The 18,230-nt window shown below is 25.1% G+C and overlaps 1 protein-coding gene across 2 annotated transcripts in view; it reads left to right on the forward strand.

Annotated features, from left to right (window-relative positions):
• LOC126896768 (lachesin-like) overlaps positions 1 to 15,016 on the forward strand; it is a 59,406-nt gene extending 44,390 nt beyond the window's left edge. For both annotated transcript variants that reach the window (XM_050669837.1, XM_050669838.1), the window contains exons 8-11: positions 3,015 to 3,163; positions 8,108 to 8,230; positions 8,460 to 8,507; positions 13,536 to 15,016. In XM_050669837.1, coding sequence (XP_050525794.1) covers positions 3,015 to 3,163; positions 8,108 to 8,230; positions 8,460 to 8,507; positions 13,536 to 13,774 — 559 coding nt within the window. In that variant the 3' untranslated portion in view covers positions 13,775 to 15,016. The remainder of the gene's footprint in view (positions 1 to 3,014; positions 3,164 to 8,107; positions 8,231 to 8,459; positions 8,508 to 13,535) is intronic.
• The last annotated feature ends 3,214 nt before the right edge of the window (positions 15,017 to 18,230 follow it).

Here is an 18,230-nt window from a genome sequence, read left to right on the forward strand (position 1 = left end):
CACTGTTGTACACACTGGCCACTGATATAGTGATAACAACCATGTACCGGTTTAATAGGGTAATAATAATATATATCCTCAACAACTAGTTTGAGCTTTTCAATATAATAGTTAAATAGATCATACCAACTGCCATTTAATGTAAATGAAAACTTATAAAAGTACGGAGTTTCTTGATTTAAATTGACCAACATGAACTGAACATTTTATAAAGAATGACTTTTCTTCTGATATCGGTATTGGAAATGGAAAATCTGAACAATTTAATATTTCATAACTATAGAATAATGGGCAGACATCATGATGGAAGGTTACAGGCTGTGAACAGTGAGCGAAGCAAATATTCGGACATTATCTAGAAAAAAAAATTTACTTCTTAAACTTCCATTGTCTACAAGACCTTTAAGTATGGTCAACACCATTAAAAAAATGTTTGAACGAGTGATTAAAACATATCCTATAAAGGTAGTTCCAGAGACAAGTTGTTTCTTCTAGACTATGTCGAATATATATATATTTGACAAACTGTACATCCAAATGGTGATATTTTAAAAACAAAATTTGTATTGAATTGTAGTTTGTTAATATGTCAAATGATAGATTAATGTCATGTCTAAAAAAAACAATTACTATTTCAATTAATATGAAATTAATTCATTTGTTTTTGATGTTTATTCAAATAAAAAATATGTTTGAATCAATATTTTTAATTAATTTCGAAATTCGTTTACCATTTTTAGATTTTCTAATTATTACCTATGACGAAAACAAAGAGTACTCAACGAGGGCTTATAACTATTGTGTTTATCATAGCTTATCAGGTATAGTGGGTATTAATATAAACGAAACGGACATGAAATTGTACTGACGGTTCGATTCTAATTATTAATAATAATACAAATCCATTTTCTGGTCAGTTTTAATTTTTACGCAATAATATATTATTTCGATGTTCCATGTTTTATATCATTATTGTTATTATTACTGCTGTTATATGGAGCATTACGTGTTTGGCCGATGCGCTTTCGAGGGTCAAGTGGAGGATGGGGTGCCAGAGTAAGGCCAGTAATACAAATGAGATATGACCGTTTCAATGCGAACCGACCGTTTTGTCGCCGTAATTAAATCCGCAGAAAATATTGTGCGATTCCGCGGAAACACGGCGCTACAATAAATACACAGACAACTGCCTCGCGCGTTCACGTCCAGTCCGGCGACGGTCGGAGGCGAACACATATTTTCACGCCATTAACCACAGTGACAGTGGGTTCGACCTTCGGTTCCATCCATTCCTATATGAATGCACCCCCAAAACACACAAACTAAAGTACTTAGGGGTACGTGCTAAAGCAATTGATGCTATTACCACCACCGCACAGAGATGGCATAAAACTGTTTGCGAGAACGGTTGACCGTCATCATTCTTCTTCAAGCCGTTTCCGCAGGGCTATTCGTCCAATACCGTCACGATTTCCCACACGACTGACGTTTTTTTATCAAGACCCGTTCTATATAATGCCCCTACATTCATTTATACGCGCAAACATATATCAAGTTTATGAAATGTACTACGGGCCGAACCCCCCTCCCCCCCTCCGGCTACTAGAAAGAAGTGCTTAGACATACTAAACGGGCATGGTGTTTTGCTTAATGGCGTTTGCATGACGTGTCACATAAATCCATTTATGCTATTGTCACAACACCAGAAGCTAAGAAGTAAACATTTTTCATGTGTATATTTATTGAATGGATTTTACGAGCAATTATATAACCCCATCATTGAAGTTTCTATTTTTTTCTATTATTTTTTGCAAACAAATCTACGCAAAAATATTTTTAGAAATATTTGTAAAATACCAAGAAATATCATTGTTATGTATAAATTAAAACAAATTTATAAATCCAAATATTAATACCTTAAGCTTCAAATTTTTTTAATAATTCTACTAAAATATGAAAATATTTTAAACATCTTGACGTAAAAAAAGTTTATGAATATCAATTATTTAAACTTTTTATAGTGATCATTTTACGGTACGGTTGAGATTATAAGGCATCAACTAAAGAATTATTTGCAAATTTATTGAAAACACAGTTGTTTCTCTTGGAGAATAATTAAATGTGGGATACACGATTAAGTAGCTACTTTAATAATTATTATTCCGAATATTAAAGTATATCTTATCTAATACTTGTCTAAAAGGGTATTAAAATTGTTTTGTTTAGATAATCATATCAAATAATTATGTTGTTGACTATATTTGTACCAAGAATCAACCATATAATTTTTTAGCATTACCAAGCTATATAAAATAATTTAAACATTATGTATATGGGGCTGTTTGGTATCAAACCAAGAGACAATTTGAAGAAATTCCAGAGAAATACAAAATTCAATTATTATTTTTTCAAACGTTATTTTGATACATTTTACCTTCAGTGAATTATAATTAAATGTATGCTCAAGTAGTAAAATCAAAATATAAGAATAATTATGAGTAAAATTAGGATTATTCTTTAATTATTCTTAAATATTCTTACAAATTTCTATTAATGATATCTGTTTTTCCTGCGCCAATTTAGGTTATGCTGATTTGGCTATAAATTTAAAATTATATTTTTACATATATTACTTTATTACATTATAATTATTGTTTACAAGACCTTACCTTATAAAAATCATTCAGTCTGAAATTAAAATAAGGTAGTTTTCTTTTTTAACATGATTAATTATGATTTAATAATTTCCTTTTTAAAAAAAGTAGTTGAACTTTAAGGAAATATAAATTTCACTGGGAAACGCATTATAAAAACTGGAGTTTGAATCTGTTGCGCTGGGCTTTACAGATTTTTCTTTTCTTTTACTAATATAGCACAAATTATTCTGCTAAAGGTTAAGAATATATATAAAAAAAAAGATAAAAAAATGTTATAAAACATGTTGGGTTCTAGTGTAAATACACTTAAAAAATTTATTTATTTTATACTATGTACCTTCTTTTGTATTGCTATAGACCAAAATATTACATTGAAGAGATTAAAACCACTTACGCCGTCAGACTACTTCTGACAATTCAATTTTTAAACCATAAAGATTTGGGTACTTACAAATGTTCAGCAACAAACTCAATGGGATATGCTAATGGTTCAATACGAGTGTATGGTGAGTTATTTAAACAAATTGATGACTGTTATAAATTTGTGAAAATAATAATTATTAAAAATAATGTTCATTGTCTTTACAATGAACATTATTTTACTTATCTTTATAAGTAAAATTAAAAAATTCTATTAACAATTATTTCATCAAAAGTATATAATCAATAAATAAAAAAGTATACATCATAATCTGTACTTAAAATTTAGCGGTACAAGAAATGACTGGTAATTTTTACAGAAACGTTTACGAAAAATAATTATTTTTACAACTATGGTAATATTTATATTATTTTAATTAACAGTAAAAAAAATAATTTTATTTCAAATTATTTTACTATCCGTTTCCCATACCGTTGTTCTACTAAACTTTTTAAGGATCCAATTAAATTTAAATTAGTCTCGTGGGCATAATACTCTTTACTATCCGGGCAAAAGTAGCAGTGAAAATATTCGTACATGTCGGAAATGAGTTGTCGAAAATACCGATGATAAATTTTACTGCCTTGAGCAAAGGCTTACGTGCACGTTTTCAATCGCGAAGATGAGAGAGTATCGCGCACAAACTTTTGCCTCTCAATAATCCTTCGTTTATTTTTACCAAAGAAACTAAAACGTTCTATAGCTGTAATAGTAGTTGCTGGATTCCAAAGTACTTTATCCTTTTGCAATTAACGTGCACATCGTTTTAGTCTTTGCCGCCCGATATCATTCAGCGTATTTTATTAACATTCTAAAGAAATGAAATCCATAGAAAAAACATTGAAACATACACGTCTTCTTACATGTATGCACAAAAGTATTTTACATTTACGACTTGTAACTACATGATCGTACAACGTATTTACAGCTTTTTGAAGTTTCTGTAAATATAAACAAAAAACAATAAATTACCTGTAAAACTTATTCAAACATTTTTCGATTTATTATTTTTTGTTTACTTACAAATAATATGACTTTGACTTAAGCGATAATGTGAAACAAACTATATTATTACTTAATACTAATGAAATATTTTAAACGTTATATTAAATATCAAGAAGTATAGTAATAGTAATAATAATAAAAAACCATCTATATAATGAACCCCACGCGTAGGACTAAAATTATTTTCAGATATGTTTTTCCTGGGAATAACCTAAGGTGCTAAATTTTCACGTAGTTATTTAAGGCAGCATAACACAACAGATGGTTAAAACTTATATTAGTTTCACATGTTAGTGGCTATTTTTTTAACGTCCACCCAAAAAACTAGCCGTTGTATACATTAAATTTGGATAAATGATGCGTGACCCACGGTCCTCAATGCCTACACGGCGTCACGTTATCACCCAACTTTACTGCAGGTGCTAGTAATATCCTTTCGGCAAATTTGTGTCACACTATTATTATAACATGAGCCTACATTAGTTATTTTTTTTTCTTTTTAATAGGCTTCTTTGAACTTTGAGGACAAAATTTGTCGATTAAAATGTAGTTATACTATTTTATTTAAAAATTCAAAATAATACTTCTTACTCAATACATGTACAGAATAACTCTATTTTTCAATATAATTTAAAATTAATTAAATCTCATGTACTACATAATAGAAAATTTAACATATTAAATTATTTGGTCTCAAATTGTTTTTTGAAAAAGTGACTACACCCATGAGGTTATCTACTCCATATTACATTATAAGCCAGGGATCAGATAAAAATGTATATTTTCATTTAATGTTGAAATATATTATAACGTTATTTTATAATTAAGTTTAACGTTATTCAACATTTAAACGTTGTTAAAATTTGATGTTTAACGTTTTTAATGTTAAAACGGCTACTACATTTTCACGTATAACGTTAAAGTGATACAAAACATAATTCATTACCAGTTTTTAATATGAGTAAATGACTACATTTTTTTTACGTAAAAAAGTTTTCAACCTTTTCAAAGTTTGAAAAGAATTTATTTATATTTTAATAAGAATTTTTCACGTTGTAAAGTGAATCATGTTTAAACATATTTTTCGTTTATTGATATCACGTATTTTTATTACATTTTGACACAATTTTTTTATTTAAACGTTATAATTTTAAAATTATTCAAAAATTTGACTTGACCTGTTATAAACAAAAATAAAACGCTAATATAGGAAGTTTGTAAAAGACCATGCATTTTTTATTGTCGTAACCAACATGACATAACAATACCCTATAAAAACAATATTGTCTACTTTTTATACGATAAAAATGATTGATTATTGTAGAGGTTGTGTTTAATATTTTTTATTATACTTGGAGTGATTATATTTATCTTTTGAGAGAAACGTTTTCAAGTATAGTTTAGGTGACAATATTATTATATCTTTAACTAATCTAAATAATGTATTTTCTTAAAAAAGAACACTATTATGTTTAAAACTCAGTTTTCAGTTAATGTTGTAACCACAACAAAGATCTAAAATTCTGGGAAGTGTTTTTTTTATCAAATTTAGACAATTAAAACTTTGTTACACTTTTAAAATTTTCATGAAATATAAGGCATTTAATATTGTTAAAGTAGATTTATAACTTCTTTTAAAAAAATTAATTTATTATATAAAAAAAGAATCATCATACTAAAAAAATTAACACCCTATTTTCTAAGCATAAATAGAAATTTTTTTTCTACGTTTTGACAATTAAAATGTTAATAATATAATTACGATAAACGTTTTATATAATTGTTTTAATTATGAATTTTAATATTTTCTGTTTTACGGTTTTCGATATTCAAACTTTAAGTATTTTGATGTTCAATCGGAAAAATTGTACTAACAAATTTTTTTATAATTTTCCCATTTTAGAAATTTAAATTTAAGATTTTTATATCCTGAAGAGATGAAACACATATTAACTGTGTTATTGTATAGTTTTTTAAACCTAATAATTTTTCTCTTTTTAAAAATCAAAAATTTCCAATAGTTTCTAAGAAAATGAGCGTCTTACTAATTTTGAATGATCTATATAGACCTAAATAGAACGAGTTTTTTATTCTGAATAAAAGCAATAATTAATTTAGTGCCTTATTAACTTTTTTTTGTTTATAAAAGTATATTTTTAATTATAATAGGATAATAGATAATACATTTTAATAAAACAATATTTTTACCACATTTCACTGACTTTTTAAGACATTAAGGAAGAATATTTAATACTTTTTGAGAAAATACTAACATTATATTCTGACCATTTCAAAATTATACCGATATTTTAATACAAATCTTGTTAAATTGGTTATCAAAGTATTATTAAATATTTTAATTTATCTATAAAACAGTATTCGTGCATATCATTTTATTCTTAAAAATGTAGTAAAATTATAATACATATATCGTGATTATTTTATCATTATCCATTTAATTAAATTAAAATGAAAAATATATTTAACATTTTTTGGGATTTTCGGTTAATTACATGTTTTTATCAATCATAAATTATTTTTTATTTTTATTCCTTATACATAATATAAATGATAACTTACTGACTAATATTTTAAAAGTTATTAACATTCGTATACCTAAACGAGAGGAGTGCATTTTGAAAATACTAATAATAAAAAAAGTAAACCCGCACCTCACCCATTAATTAATATTGTTAATAACTTTTTAATCCTTATAAAAGATGTTCAAAAACAAAAGTGATTTAATTGATTATTAGAGTAGATATTTCAGGAAACATTATACTTACGTAATAAATATAAACAAATTCTAAATATTTTTTTTTTAATATTGAAGAATTTATTATTTATTAATTGATACAAAATCTTACATAAATATCGATTATATAACTGATAGTTTAGTGAAAATGTGTAATTGCATAAATTTGTTTAAATACATGAAAAAGAGTACAAAATATGGCAAATCATTCACAGTAGTGTCAATCGTATTTTTATTAGTGTAGAGTATCTATCAGTAAATCCATGGAATATTCGATTATTAAAAGTTAAAATTTTGAACTCTGTGACAATAACTCTTAACTTTTTTTTATAATTTTGAATACTTTTATAGGATATTTCATTTCTTTATAGACATAGTCATATGTAAATTATATTTAGCGTCTTTTAGTAATTGATTGAGTAATACTGTTTTTAAATATATTTAGTAATTTCTTAGCCCATCATACTAATTACCTTATCTTCATTTTTTAAATTTTAATAACACTACAAATGAATAATTATTTAATATAACGACATAACTAGAAGATAAAACATTCTACATATGACTGTATTTGATCCTTCTTGTCGTAAATTGAAAAAGATAGCAAATTCTTTTATTTGAAACCAATAAATATTTTTACACAATATATTTTCTTTTTTTGCGTATTATTAAAATAATAGCAATAAATGTTATTATTGAAACTGAAATTAATACTAATTCTAACTTAAAGTTATACTTATAATAATTCAACTTCTTTTCCTAAAAGTAGTTTTACCCTTAATTTTTTGTTATTGAGTTCAAAATGATAGAAAGTTAATACGGATGCATATATTATTTCACTAGCTCAATTCTAACTTTATAGAACAGTTTCGTTTTACCGAATAACAATAATAATAATTTTCTGATGCAACATGAGCGTAGTTTTTGATATAAAAAGTCAAAGTACTCAGAACTTTAATAAAATTGGCATTCGTCTGTTTCTTCCACATACGTTAACTACAACGAATGAAACAATGGTTCTTCAATGAATCGACAATGGACAGAAAGAAAAAAGAAAAGAAACTTTGATTAAAACAGTCACGTATAGAAGGGAATATAAAATAATAGAACTTTTGTCTCGTTCACTTTTCCTTTTAATTAAACATTTCATTTTATTTTGTTATAGTAAAAGCAATAATGTTCAGCTAGTAATACCCGATTATAAATAACTATTTTATTTTAACTAAAAAAGTGACAATTGTTTTTCATTATTTTATTTGATTGTTTTAGAAATAATATTACCAACAACTGCGCCAACAACAGCAATGCCTACAACAACAACTACTATTTCTACTTCAACTACTACTACTACAACAATGGCTACATCGACAACTACATTAGCTCATACAACAGGCGAGTCTAAATATTAACACTATAATTATGGTAACATGTACTTTTGTGTAACTTAGTGAATATTGGGGTAACATCAATTACCCATGTGACTTTGATATTTATAGAATTTTTCATTTATTTTCAAGGAAAACTAAGTCATCACATTTTAAAATCACTCCAATCTAACGCGTTAAAACATATTTTTCATGCATTTATAATTAAAATAATATATGGTATTCGATTCTTATAGCTATGCCTCCTTCAACGACGAAATGGAAAAACAGTAAAGGCTTAGAAAGTAAGTATTTCATAACAATAATTCATTCAATATTGCAAGTCTGTATTAAAACTACTTATTTAACTACAACTTTAACTAATATAATATTATTTATGTATTGGTGGTTCTCAAAAGTAGGTTAAATGTGGTTTAGTATTCGTATTAAAAGAAGCTTAACAAATATTAAAAAATAAATTATTACTACGCTACAAACTTGATAATGTTTGTTGATTATAAAGTTTTATTAATTTCTTATCATAAAGTATTCTTTAGTAATTTCCTACAAAAAAAGAAAATGGTGTTTAATATATCAAAAATTTTAAGTTTCTTTAGGTATAGGAAAAAAATGATAATTTCAACGTTAATTTTCATTTCCAATTCGTAGAATATTTTTATTTTACCTTCTCAAATATTGTGAATAAGTATTTTGACAAAAAATTAAAATATATGTGATTAAAATGTATATTGAATCAATATACATTTAATAAACATGTATAAAGATACAGTATTAACTTTTTTTTGGTATAGTTATTTTAGTGAAAACGTAAAATATACGTAAATAGAAAGTTAAATAATTTTACAAGAATTATGCTTTGAAAAATCAATTTTTAAGTATTACTTTTTTTTTTTTTGTACATAAAATTTAAGTAAATAATATACAATTTTAATTATAATATTATATTAAGACAATAAAATCGACACAGGGAAAATGAAAAAAAAAAATTAATTTATTTGTACATTACATTAAATAACTTTATAAGATTCATCATTACTCTATAAATCTAATAGCTTACAAAATGTATAATATTTCTAAAGTTTTCAATTTACTTCGTGTTTATTAATATATTCAATTGTTTATATGAAAATAAAAGTATTAACTGTTTAATAATAACAAATACGACCATACTTGGGCTATTCATAATATTATCAATAAACATAAACCATTTACAGTGTATCGACAATTTTGATAGAGTGGACTTAATTATCGACAGTTAAAGTTTTCTAGCTATGACGAACTTCAGGACTTAAACAACTAATATAAGCAATACAAATAAGTAAACGTAGCTATTCATTTTAATTGAAAATATTATATTTATAAATTAGAATTTTCTGTCATTGAACATCTTACTTCTACGTTTATTTGAAAATATTAAATATACATTTAATAACATATGACAAATATGCATATTTTCAAATCATGTATAATGAGCATATGCTCATCACATGCAATAACCAAAAAATGCCCGTGAATAAGTTCGATGTACGTAAAAAAAAAAATAATAAGTGAGACAACAAATGTGTACCTAATATAAAAGACGCAATAAAAGGAAGATTGTGGACCGAGATTGTTTAACACTACTACAGTGTGTTCGACACAAATATTGAAGACTTTTCTGTGAGAATATCTTTTTACCGACTGAGTCATAAAAACATGAAACGGTTAAGGTGAAATGACTTTTAGCAACTTGGAGCAGAATAGCAGGCCAATTTCAACAAATACCTACTTGAATAGTTCCTTTTTTACTTCACCTAAGTTTTGTTCCAATCGTTGGAGAATTTATTTAAATCCTTCCGTTTTTGTATACGTTGAAAAAATACCCCATTATTTTGCATACTAATTTCATGGCTTCAAAGGAAATTTCAAATTTAGCTTTTTCTCTACATAAATAAATACAATTGTAATTACAAAGCTTCCATATTTGAATGCAAGTTAATTCTAAATTTAAATATTAAAAATTAATGGAACGAGTTAATATAAGCATTGTTTAATTAAAAATGAGCATTAAAATTATTAACACTTTTAATGTTTGAGATATTTAAGTATTATCAAACTAATACTTTTACGCAGTGAGATTTTTACTTGAACATAAATCTTACAAATTAAACAGGGCCAATTATGGAAAATTACATGGTGATATTATCACATAATCATCACTATGAGACACGTGACGCTATCAATGCCTTCACTGTTATAACCATGGAAGCTTAATGCCTGGTTTTTAAATGTTAGTGGTAGCATAATTTAAAAAATTCTATCTTATATAAGTCATGACGTTACCAACATGTGATGTCTATTAGAGGCACTTCTAGGCGAATATTCAATTTTATGTTTATTTTGAAGTGGTATTAATATTTTTGTAGTTTTTTTTTAATGTATACACGTACACTTTTAAGACAAAAAAATAATTAAATATTACTCAAAGTAATTAAAACACCAAATTGAAAGTATGTATGCATATAATTGAATTTCGTAATTTTACTAACCAGGAATCGATTTAAATTTTTTTTTATTTAACGTTTAAATATATTATGACGTTATCATCATAATATATTATAAATAAACATATTAAAACATTATTCAATTTTTTCGTTTAACATTTTAATGATACTATGTTTTTACGTTTAAAGAATTCAAAACATAATTCACTACGATAAGTGGTTTTTAATATCAGTACTTTAATAATAACTACTTTTTTCTTACATAGAATCATTTAAATATAATCTTTGAAATGAATTAATTTTTGTTTTAATAAGAATTGTTGTTTTACGTTATAAATTATTTTTACATTTATTAATATCACGTATTTTATTATTATTATTTATTTATTTTTTTTTATATTAACGTTTGGAAAAAAATACTTAGAAGTGTAATTTTCGATATTATAAGGTCGTTTATTTAAATCTGTAAATAATACTTTTTATTGAATTATATTTATATTTTTACTTTCCATAATTTAATAGAGTAGAGTATGGTTAAATTTTATTGCATTGCTGGTATATAAATATACATTTACGAAAGACAGCGATACGGATCATTTTACGCCATACCTTTTAAAATTATTGCCAAAGAACTGAATAAATATGATATACTTTGAAAAAATTAACATTTTTTAAGAAATTCTTTATTTAACAAATTCATTTTCTACCTAGTTTCATTGGAATACAAAAACTAAGTAAACTTAAAAGTTATGTAATTTTAATAGAAATATTTATTAATTTTTTTTAGCAAAAATTTTATTTATATTGATAAGTATTAGGTATTTTAAATAATTTAAACAAACAAATAATTTAGACAAAATAAATGCATTAGTGCAATATTTTGGATAGATGACTATTTCTAATTTTATCAAATAATTTATTTATATATTAAGTGATAATTTTCAATTTTTTCATTGGTTGTATTATTTTTATTAATAATTGAACAGTACAAATGTAAATGAAGCGCTAAGATTTTTATAAATTTTTATAAATTTTTAAATTTATGTTATTTAAGGGAATTATTTTAAAAACACTATAAATCAAAATAGGTAATTTCACACTTTGACCATTTCTAGTGTGGTTGATTTTACTTTAGAACCTATTTCCATTAGATTAAAACTGTAGATCAATTAGTCACTGCCAATAATTATTGTAGTTTTGAACTCATAAGAACGGCCTATATTATGAAAATTAAACAATACCAAATAGTTTAAAAATCTTAACAACACAAAAAAATATTCAGGTGAATAAATTTAATGATAATTGAATTGTGTAATCCATTCATTTTATTAATTATTTCGAAATAAAATTTTAGTTTTCAACATGCTATTTGGTATTCTTTGATTTGTATATAATTTTAATAGTTACCCCATTCTGTAAAGTAATAATTTGCATGTTTTATGAATATTATTTTGAAATATGTAATATTGAATTTCATGTTGAATTCATGTAATTGCGATCTGTATAGAACGGCTAATGTCCTGAGAAAATGACTTTGTGACGTGTTTGCCATATTTCATTTTATATTCAAACAATATTACAAAATAATCTGACTGTGATGTCTTATTGCTGCATAATCGATATTTTATTGTCACGTGGATTAAATGTTACACCTTAACATTTTCCAATAATGTAAAATAATGTATTGAAATATCCTGTTTCCTTTTGTATCAACATTAATTTACACTAAGATTTTATTTATTAATGAAAAGGGAAACAAGTTAAAATTAAACTTCATCATTATTTAATTAAGTAAATTAATTCGCATTTATAATTACCAACATTTTTGACATTAATTAAGTAATTATATTAGTTCAAAAATAGTAAACGAGTTCTAAAATAGACAAAAACATTTACTAAAGTATTTATATATATATGCTTAATAATTATTCAAACAAAAATATATACAAATAGTAATTTTTATAAATTTAGATACGGGATCTTTTTTCAAACGCTAAAAGAAATAGTGCTCATGTCAATGTTTTCTTTTAATTTTTTTAATTACAGTTAGCATTTTATTGGATATTTTATGGTGGAAGACTAATTTTGTGATTCAAACCTGTTTCTTTATGCCCAAAATTTCTCAAGAATAAGAATTGAAATAATTTTGAAATATCTAAATAAATGCCTTTAAGGTACCATTCTAAACTTAAATGATGTGTATTAAAATATTTTCAAGAATATTTTATGTAAATTACTAACTATTACAATATAAATACCAAGTAAAAATATATTTTACCCCTAGTAAATTTAGTAATGTCAATTTCGGTTGTCATTTATGTATGTCAATATAATTAGGTAGTCGTATCGCATATCTAAGTTTGAAGTGCTGTCAGATGTGATTATATCCATATAATTAGGTACATAAAAATCTCAAAGGTATTTTTGTAGTTAGTCTACGTAATGAGTCATTTATATAAAAATATTTACAGATAAAATAAAAATATGTTACATCATTTTGAAAAATAATTTAATACATTGACATCACTTGATGTTATTGAGTCTGCTTGCCTCAACTTTTTCTGTATTAACTTCCGCTTTAGCAGCAGAGGACTCTTCAGATATGTCAACATGCTGATATCATGTCTTACTAAAATTTCTTACAAAATAAAAATTTTTAATTTAATTAAAATATAAGGATACATGTTTTATTTTAATTATTTTTATACATTGAAAACTACCAATAACAATAAAAAAAGTAAATAGTTTTAAAAATTATAATACATCATTTTAAATGTTATGATCTGATTTTTAACCATTTGTAATTAAAAATTGTTTATGTTACTACAGGTGAAAGTAAAACTTTGGACAAAACGCGAAGACGGATGAATGAGATAGAAATGGAGACTAAGAGCAGCAGTCATCGAGCTAATACTGGATCTAGTTGGTTACAAAAATCACATTTTATTCATATATTTACAATAATAGCTGAGTTTTTATTTCTAATTGGTACCGCATGGTCATCAAGTTGCCAGGAAATATCATCACTCGGACTTATTGTTTTTTCATTAGTCATACAACAACAGTAATTTATATTTTGTATTATTGAAAAATATTTAAGTTCCTACGACTGATGAATACCATATCGTTTTTATTATTATTAATTTTATATGAGTACGTTACAAATTAATACATCATTCATTATACAACGAAATGTAATATAATGATTTAAAATATATAATTTGTTTAATGTTTAATTTCATATTTCGTTTGTGGTAAAACATTTTTGTTATTATAACTTATTATAAATGTATGTATAATAATATATATATTAAATTTATTTTTATGAAGTATGTTTATACACTCACTATTTAGGAAAAATTAATGAATTAAGTTGGTACTTAGCTAAAAATTAAAAGTCAATGCGTTTGCTAATTAGTATCTATAAATAAAAAGTTCAATACCTTGACAGGTTTGTTCTGTTAGCTTTTTATATCTTATAAAAAATTATTTAAAATTTAATGCCTAATAAGCTATTATTATTTTTCCTCCAAATTAACTGTTATTTCTGATTTGTTAACATTTTTATTGTGAATACATTTTTTTTTGTAGTATAATGTATTATAATGATATCAGTGATATCATATTATGTTATTGCATGTATTAGAATTCTCAATGATTTTCAGTTACCATTTCTAATATTTCATGGCGGTGCATTGCTATGAAACGTGATGTCTATGGTAAGATAAGTGTAAATTAGTAAAAGGCTTAGGAATACAATTACAAAGCAAAAAAATATTGGATCAATAAATATATTTTACATGCAAATATACGAACTCATGTTTTTACTGCTTAAATAAGTCTTATTATGTATTATGCCTTAGATAAAAACATTTAAGGCCCAATACATATCAGTAAAATTTCTTAAATATATTTACAAACTCATTCATAAACCTTATTATTTCTTTTTGCTTATTGGAATAGCTGGAAACGTCAGTAATTTTATGATATTTGTAAATATTATTTGCTCCAACTGTAAATTAACCAAGAATGATGAAAATTTTGCTCAAAATAGAGACAAAAATTGGTAAGCTAATTTAACTTTGTGACGTTAACTTTTTTTTACGATTTTTAAAGCCATAATTATCGAAAAATTGTAAAATTTGTACATAATTACTTTTAAGAAGTAAAACATGTACATAATACATTTACTACATATTGTAATTTTATTTTTTACTATAAATTATGATTTTTTTTTAATAAATTTTGTGTTATTAATTTTATCATATCAAAATTTAACGTTGTTATTGGTTATTACTCTGTAGTACACTGTGGTATTTATTTAAATTATATAAAAGTAATTAATCATATAGTTGTTTTAATTAAATAAGCTAGTGTTGTTACTTTTTTTTTCGTAATGAATAATTTATGCAAATAAACTAATGTTTTATTGAACAAATACCAATTAATAAATAATAGTAGTTTTCTATATCAATAATATTATAGATATGTTTTTATTTGTGATACGTGTTCTGTGAGCATTGCTCAGTCATAATTTTATTAAAAACTATTTAAATAAAACATATTTTATGATTAAAAACAGATAGTCCGAAAAGAACTTATTCACATGAACAAAACAGCTTGATGAAATAATTAAACTTAAGAAAAATAGACTATTTCCTCATTATTTATTAATTTTATTTATATTTCTTCTTCTTCTTCTTCAGCTTTTATAGGCCATTAAGGCCTATCACTGCTCCACACAGCCTCCTCCATTCCTCTCGATCATTTGCTGATTATTCCGGGTCAAGGTAATTATTGTGACTATATCCACTCCCAGATATTTAAATCTTTCTACTTTTCGAAACAATAATTTTCAATGTCCAAATTTAGTAATGCATGCACTTTTCCATTGAAACTGACGCCATTCGCTGTTTCTTGAACTTCCCTAACTACCTCCTCTAGGGCAATGTTAAATAGCATCCCCTTGTTTTAAACCTACTGTTGTCTCGAATTCTTCTGAGTAATAGTTTCCGAATTAGATTTTACAACTCAATCCCTCAATGCATGCTTTAACCATTTTGACTAATTTCGCTGGTACACCGAACTTTTCCACAGTGATTTTCTCTTTATAGAATCATATGTCTGTTTAAAATCTATAAACAGTAGGTGTAATGGCTTATTATACTTGTAATATTTTACTATTAGCTGTCTTAGTGTAAACACGTGATCAACTGCAGATTTTTCTGATTTAAAGTTGTATTGGTATTCACCTACTATTTCTTTCGTATATGGTTTTAGTCTATTTAAGATAACATTGATAATATTTTATAAGCTGCATTGAGTAGCGATATACTCCAGTAATTATGACAGTCTCCTGGGTCCCTTTTTTTAAATATAGGACATATTACTGCTACCTTCCGTTCTTCTAGTATCTGTTCTGTTATTTATATTTAGATAGAGTAAGTATTTGATAAGAGTAAATTAATTGTAACGTATTAAACTATTTTATGAATAAATGCTACGGTTCATTACGCCTTATGAAAAATATCTATAGTTGAATCTAAACTTATTAACAAATGCATTTGTTTTATTACTATAGTTGAATATTTTCAACATATTTTATTGATCGAAATGTTTTGTTAGAATTAAATTTTTTCCATTAGAATATGTATGAGTTCAAAAAATGTTTATAATTAATAGTTTTTTATTAAAAATTAAATAATTAAGCTATAGACACCTTTAATATTGCATAAATAATAATAATATAAAAATTAAACAATTGTTAGTACCTATTTTAAATAAAATGTTGTATCTTTTAAAATCTTAAGAAAATAAATAATTTGCCAAATAACTAATTTGAAAAATGTATACTTCAAAATCTAGCATAGCATCATTAAGTAAATCACTTATTTGAATAAATGGCCAATTATTTTATTTTTTACGACAAGCGTCGTTTTTTAACGTAATTACTTTAAAATTTTGACATTAATTGCGTACAATATGTATTATAGCTATCTAAAATAATGTATTTAAATTTACAAAGGTTTCAATTTAAGTAGTTAACAGTATGTTCAACAAAAAACGTAGTTTTTACTAATCAAATATTGTGATAATTATACCAAGTATAGTGATTCTATCAAAATGTATCTATTGAGTATAAATTTTCTAAAACAAAAAATATATACATTATTTTTTTAATATATTTTAAAATAATGGTCAAAATTACACTTTGATACAGCATTGAATATGAATCATAAGTTAATGCTAATATTTAAGATAAAATAAATTTTGTAGACAATTTATGACCGACAGGATAACACAATTTAAAGAGATTTAAAAGTATGACGAGGATTGTGTGACACGTACTAATGTAGACGACAAAGTATTTACAGTTTGTAGCGACGAGCCGTTTATCTTACAAAGTATATAAACTATTAGATAAATGAAATAATAAAGTCATACTAAGACTGTTAAGTCGTGATTTCGATCCCACTGAACTTATTTCGATCTCGTACCTTACACGTTACCGTAAGAATTTATCAGAAAATCATCGCCCGGTCTTTTTATCGCTATTTAACACTACAAAATTTCTTTGACAAGCCGTGCGCGTACAAAGGCAATATAAATAGTTCACAATAGTTGAATGATCCTTTGTGGTACGGCAGTACGGTACGGTGTAAAAAACCAACGGTCAGGAATTAAAAACGGCGCGTACAGTTATGTGTCACGAAGATGACTTCAAAATATTTTTACGGCGGTCGCGTGGGCCGTGCAGCACTTGCTGGACGTTGTACTGTGGCGTATGGGCACGTGGAGTTGGTCAGTAAAACTAGCACTTACACGTAGTAGGGCGACAGCTGAAAAAAAAGGCGCGGGTGCAATCATTTTTTTAAAATTATGAATACTTCACATTTTGATCTTAATAATTGTGGGAATATAGATTTATCTCTGTATACATTTCTAAATATATGCTTTATAAACACTCTGTATATAAAATTATTGGTGTTTGTACGTATGCAGCACCTATATATTAGAATTATTAGTGATTATACTTATGAAACACTCTTTACATTCAAACTAAGAGTGCTTAAACTATACAACCTTATCTATTCAGACTAATCGGTTTATCATAAATCTCTGGATTTCTTTTAAAAATAAATTCAATATTTGGAAAAAAATGTTCTTTTAAGTTACGTATATTTCTTGATTTTTCAGTTACAAATTACTTTTTAGAATTATTCCTTATTACTTATAGGGGTGTCCACTTTATTTTTTCAAACAACAACTTACATAATTAACAAGCTTATTTAATAGATAATGATGTAATTAAGAATATTAAGACTTATCGATAACAACTTTTGGACTAGTATTTTGGATAATACTCTGATTTTTATATCTAAAAATAGTACGATCGAAAAATGACTAGTAATAAAAATAGCAGCACTACAGTCATTAATTTAAATTGTTAATAACTTCTGAAATAAATTCCAGGTTTACATTTCTGCACACTGTAGAGTTTACCCTCTATATATTGAACATTTC

This window comes from Daktulosphaira vitifoliae, unplaced genomic scaffold, assembly GCF_025091365.1.
Source record: "Daktulosphaira vitifoliae isolate Bord-2020 unplaced genomic scaffold, ASM2509136v1 Scaffold_1, whole genome shotgun sequence".
NCBI lineage: Eukaryota > Metazoa > Arthropoda > Insecta > Hemiptera > Phylloxeridae > Daktulosphaira > Daktulosphaira vitifoliae.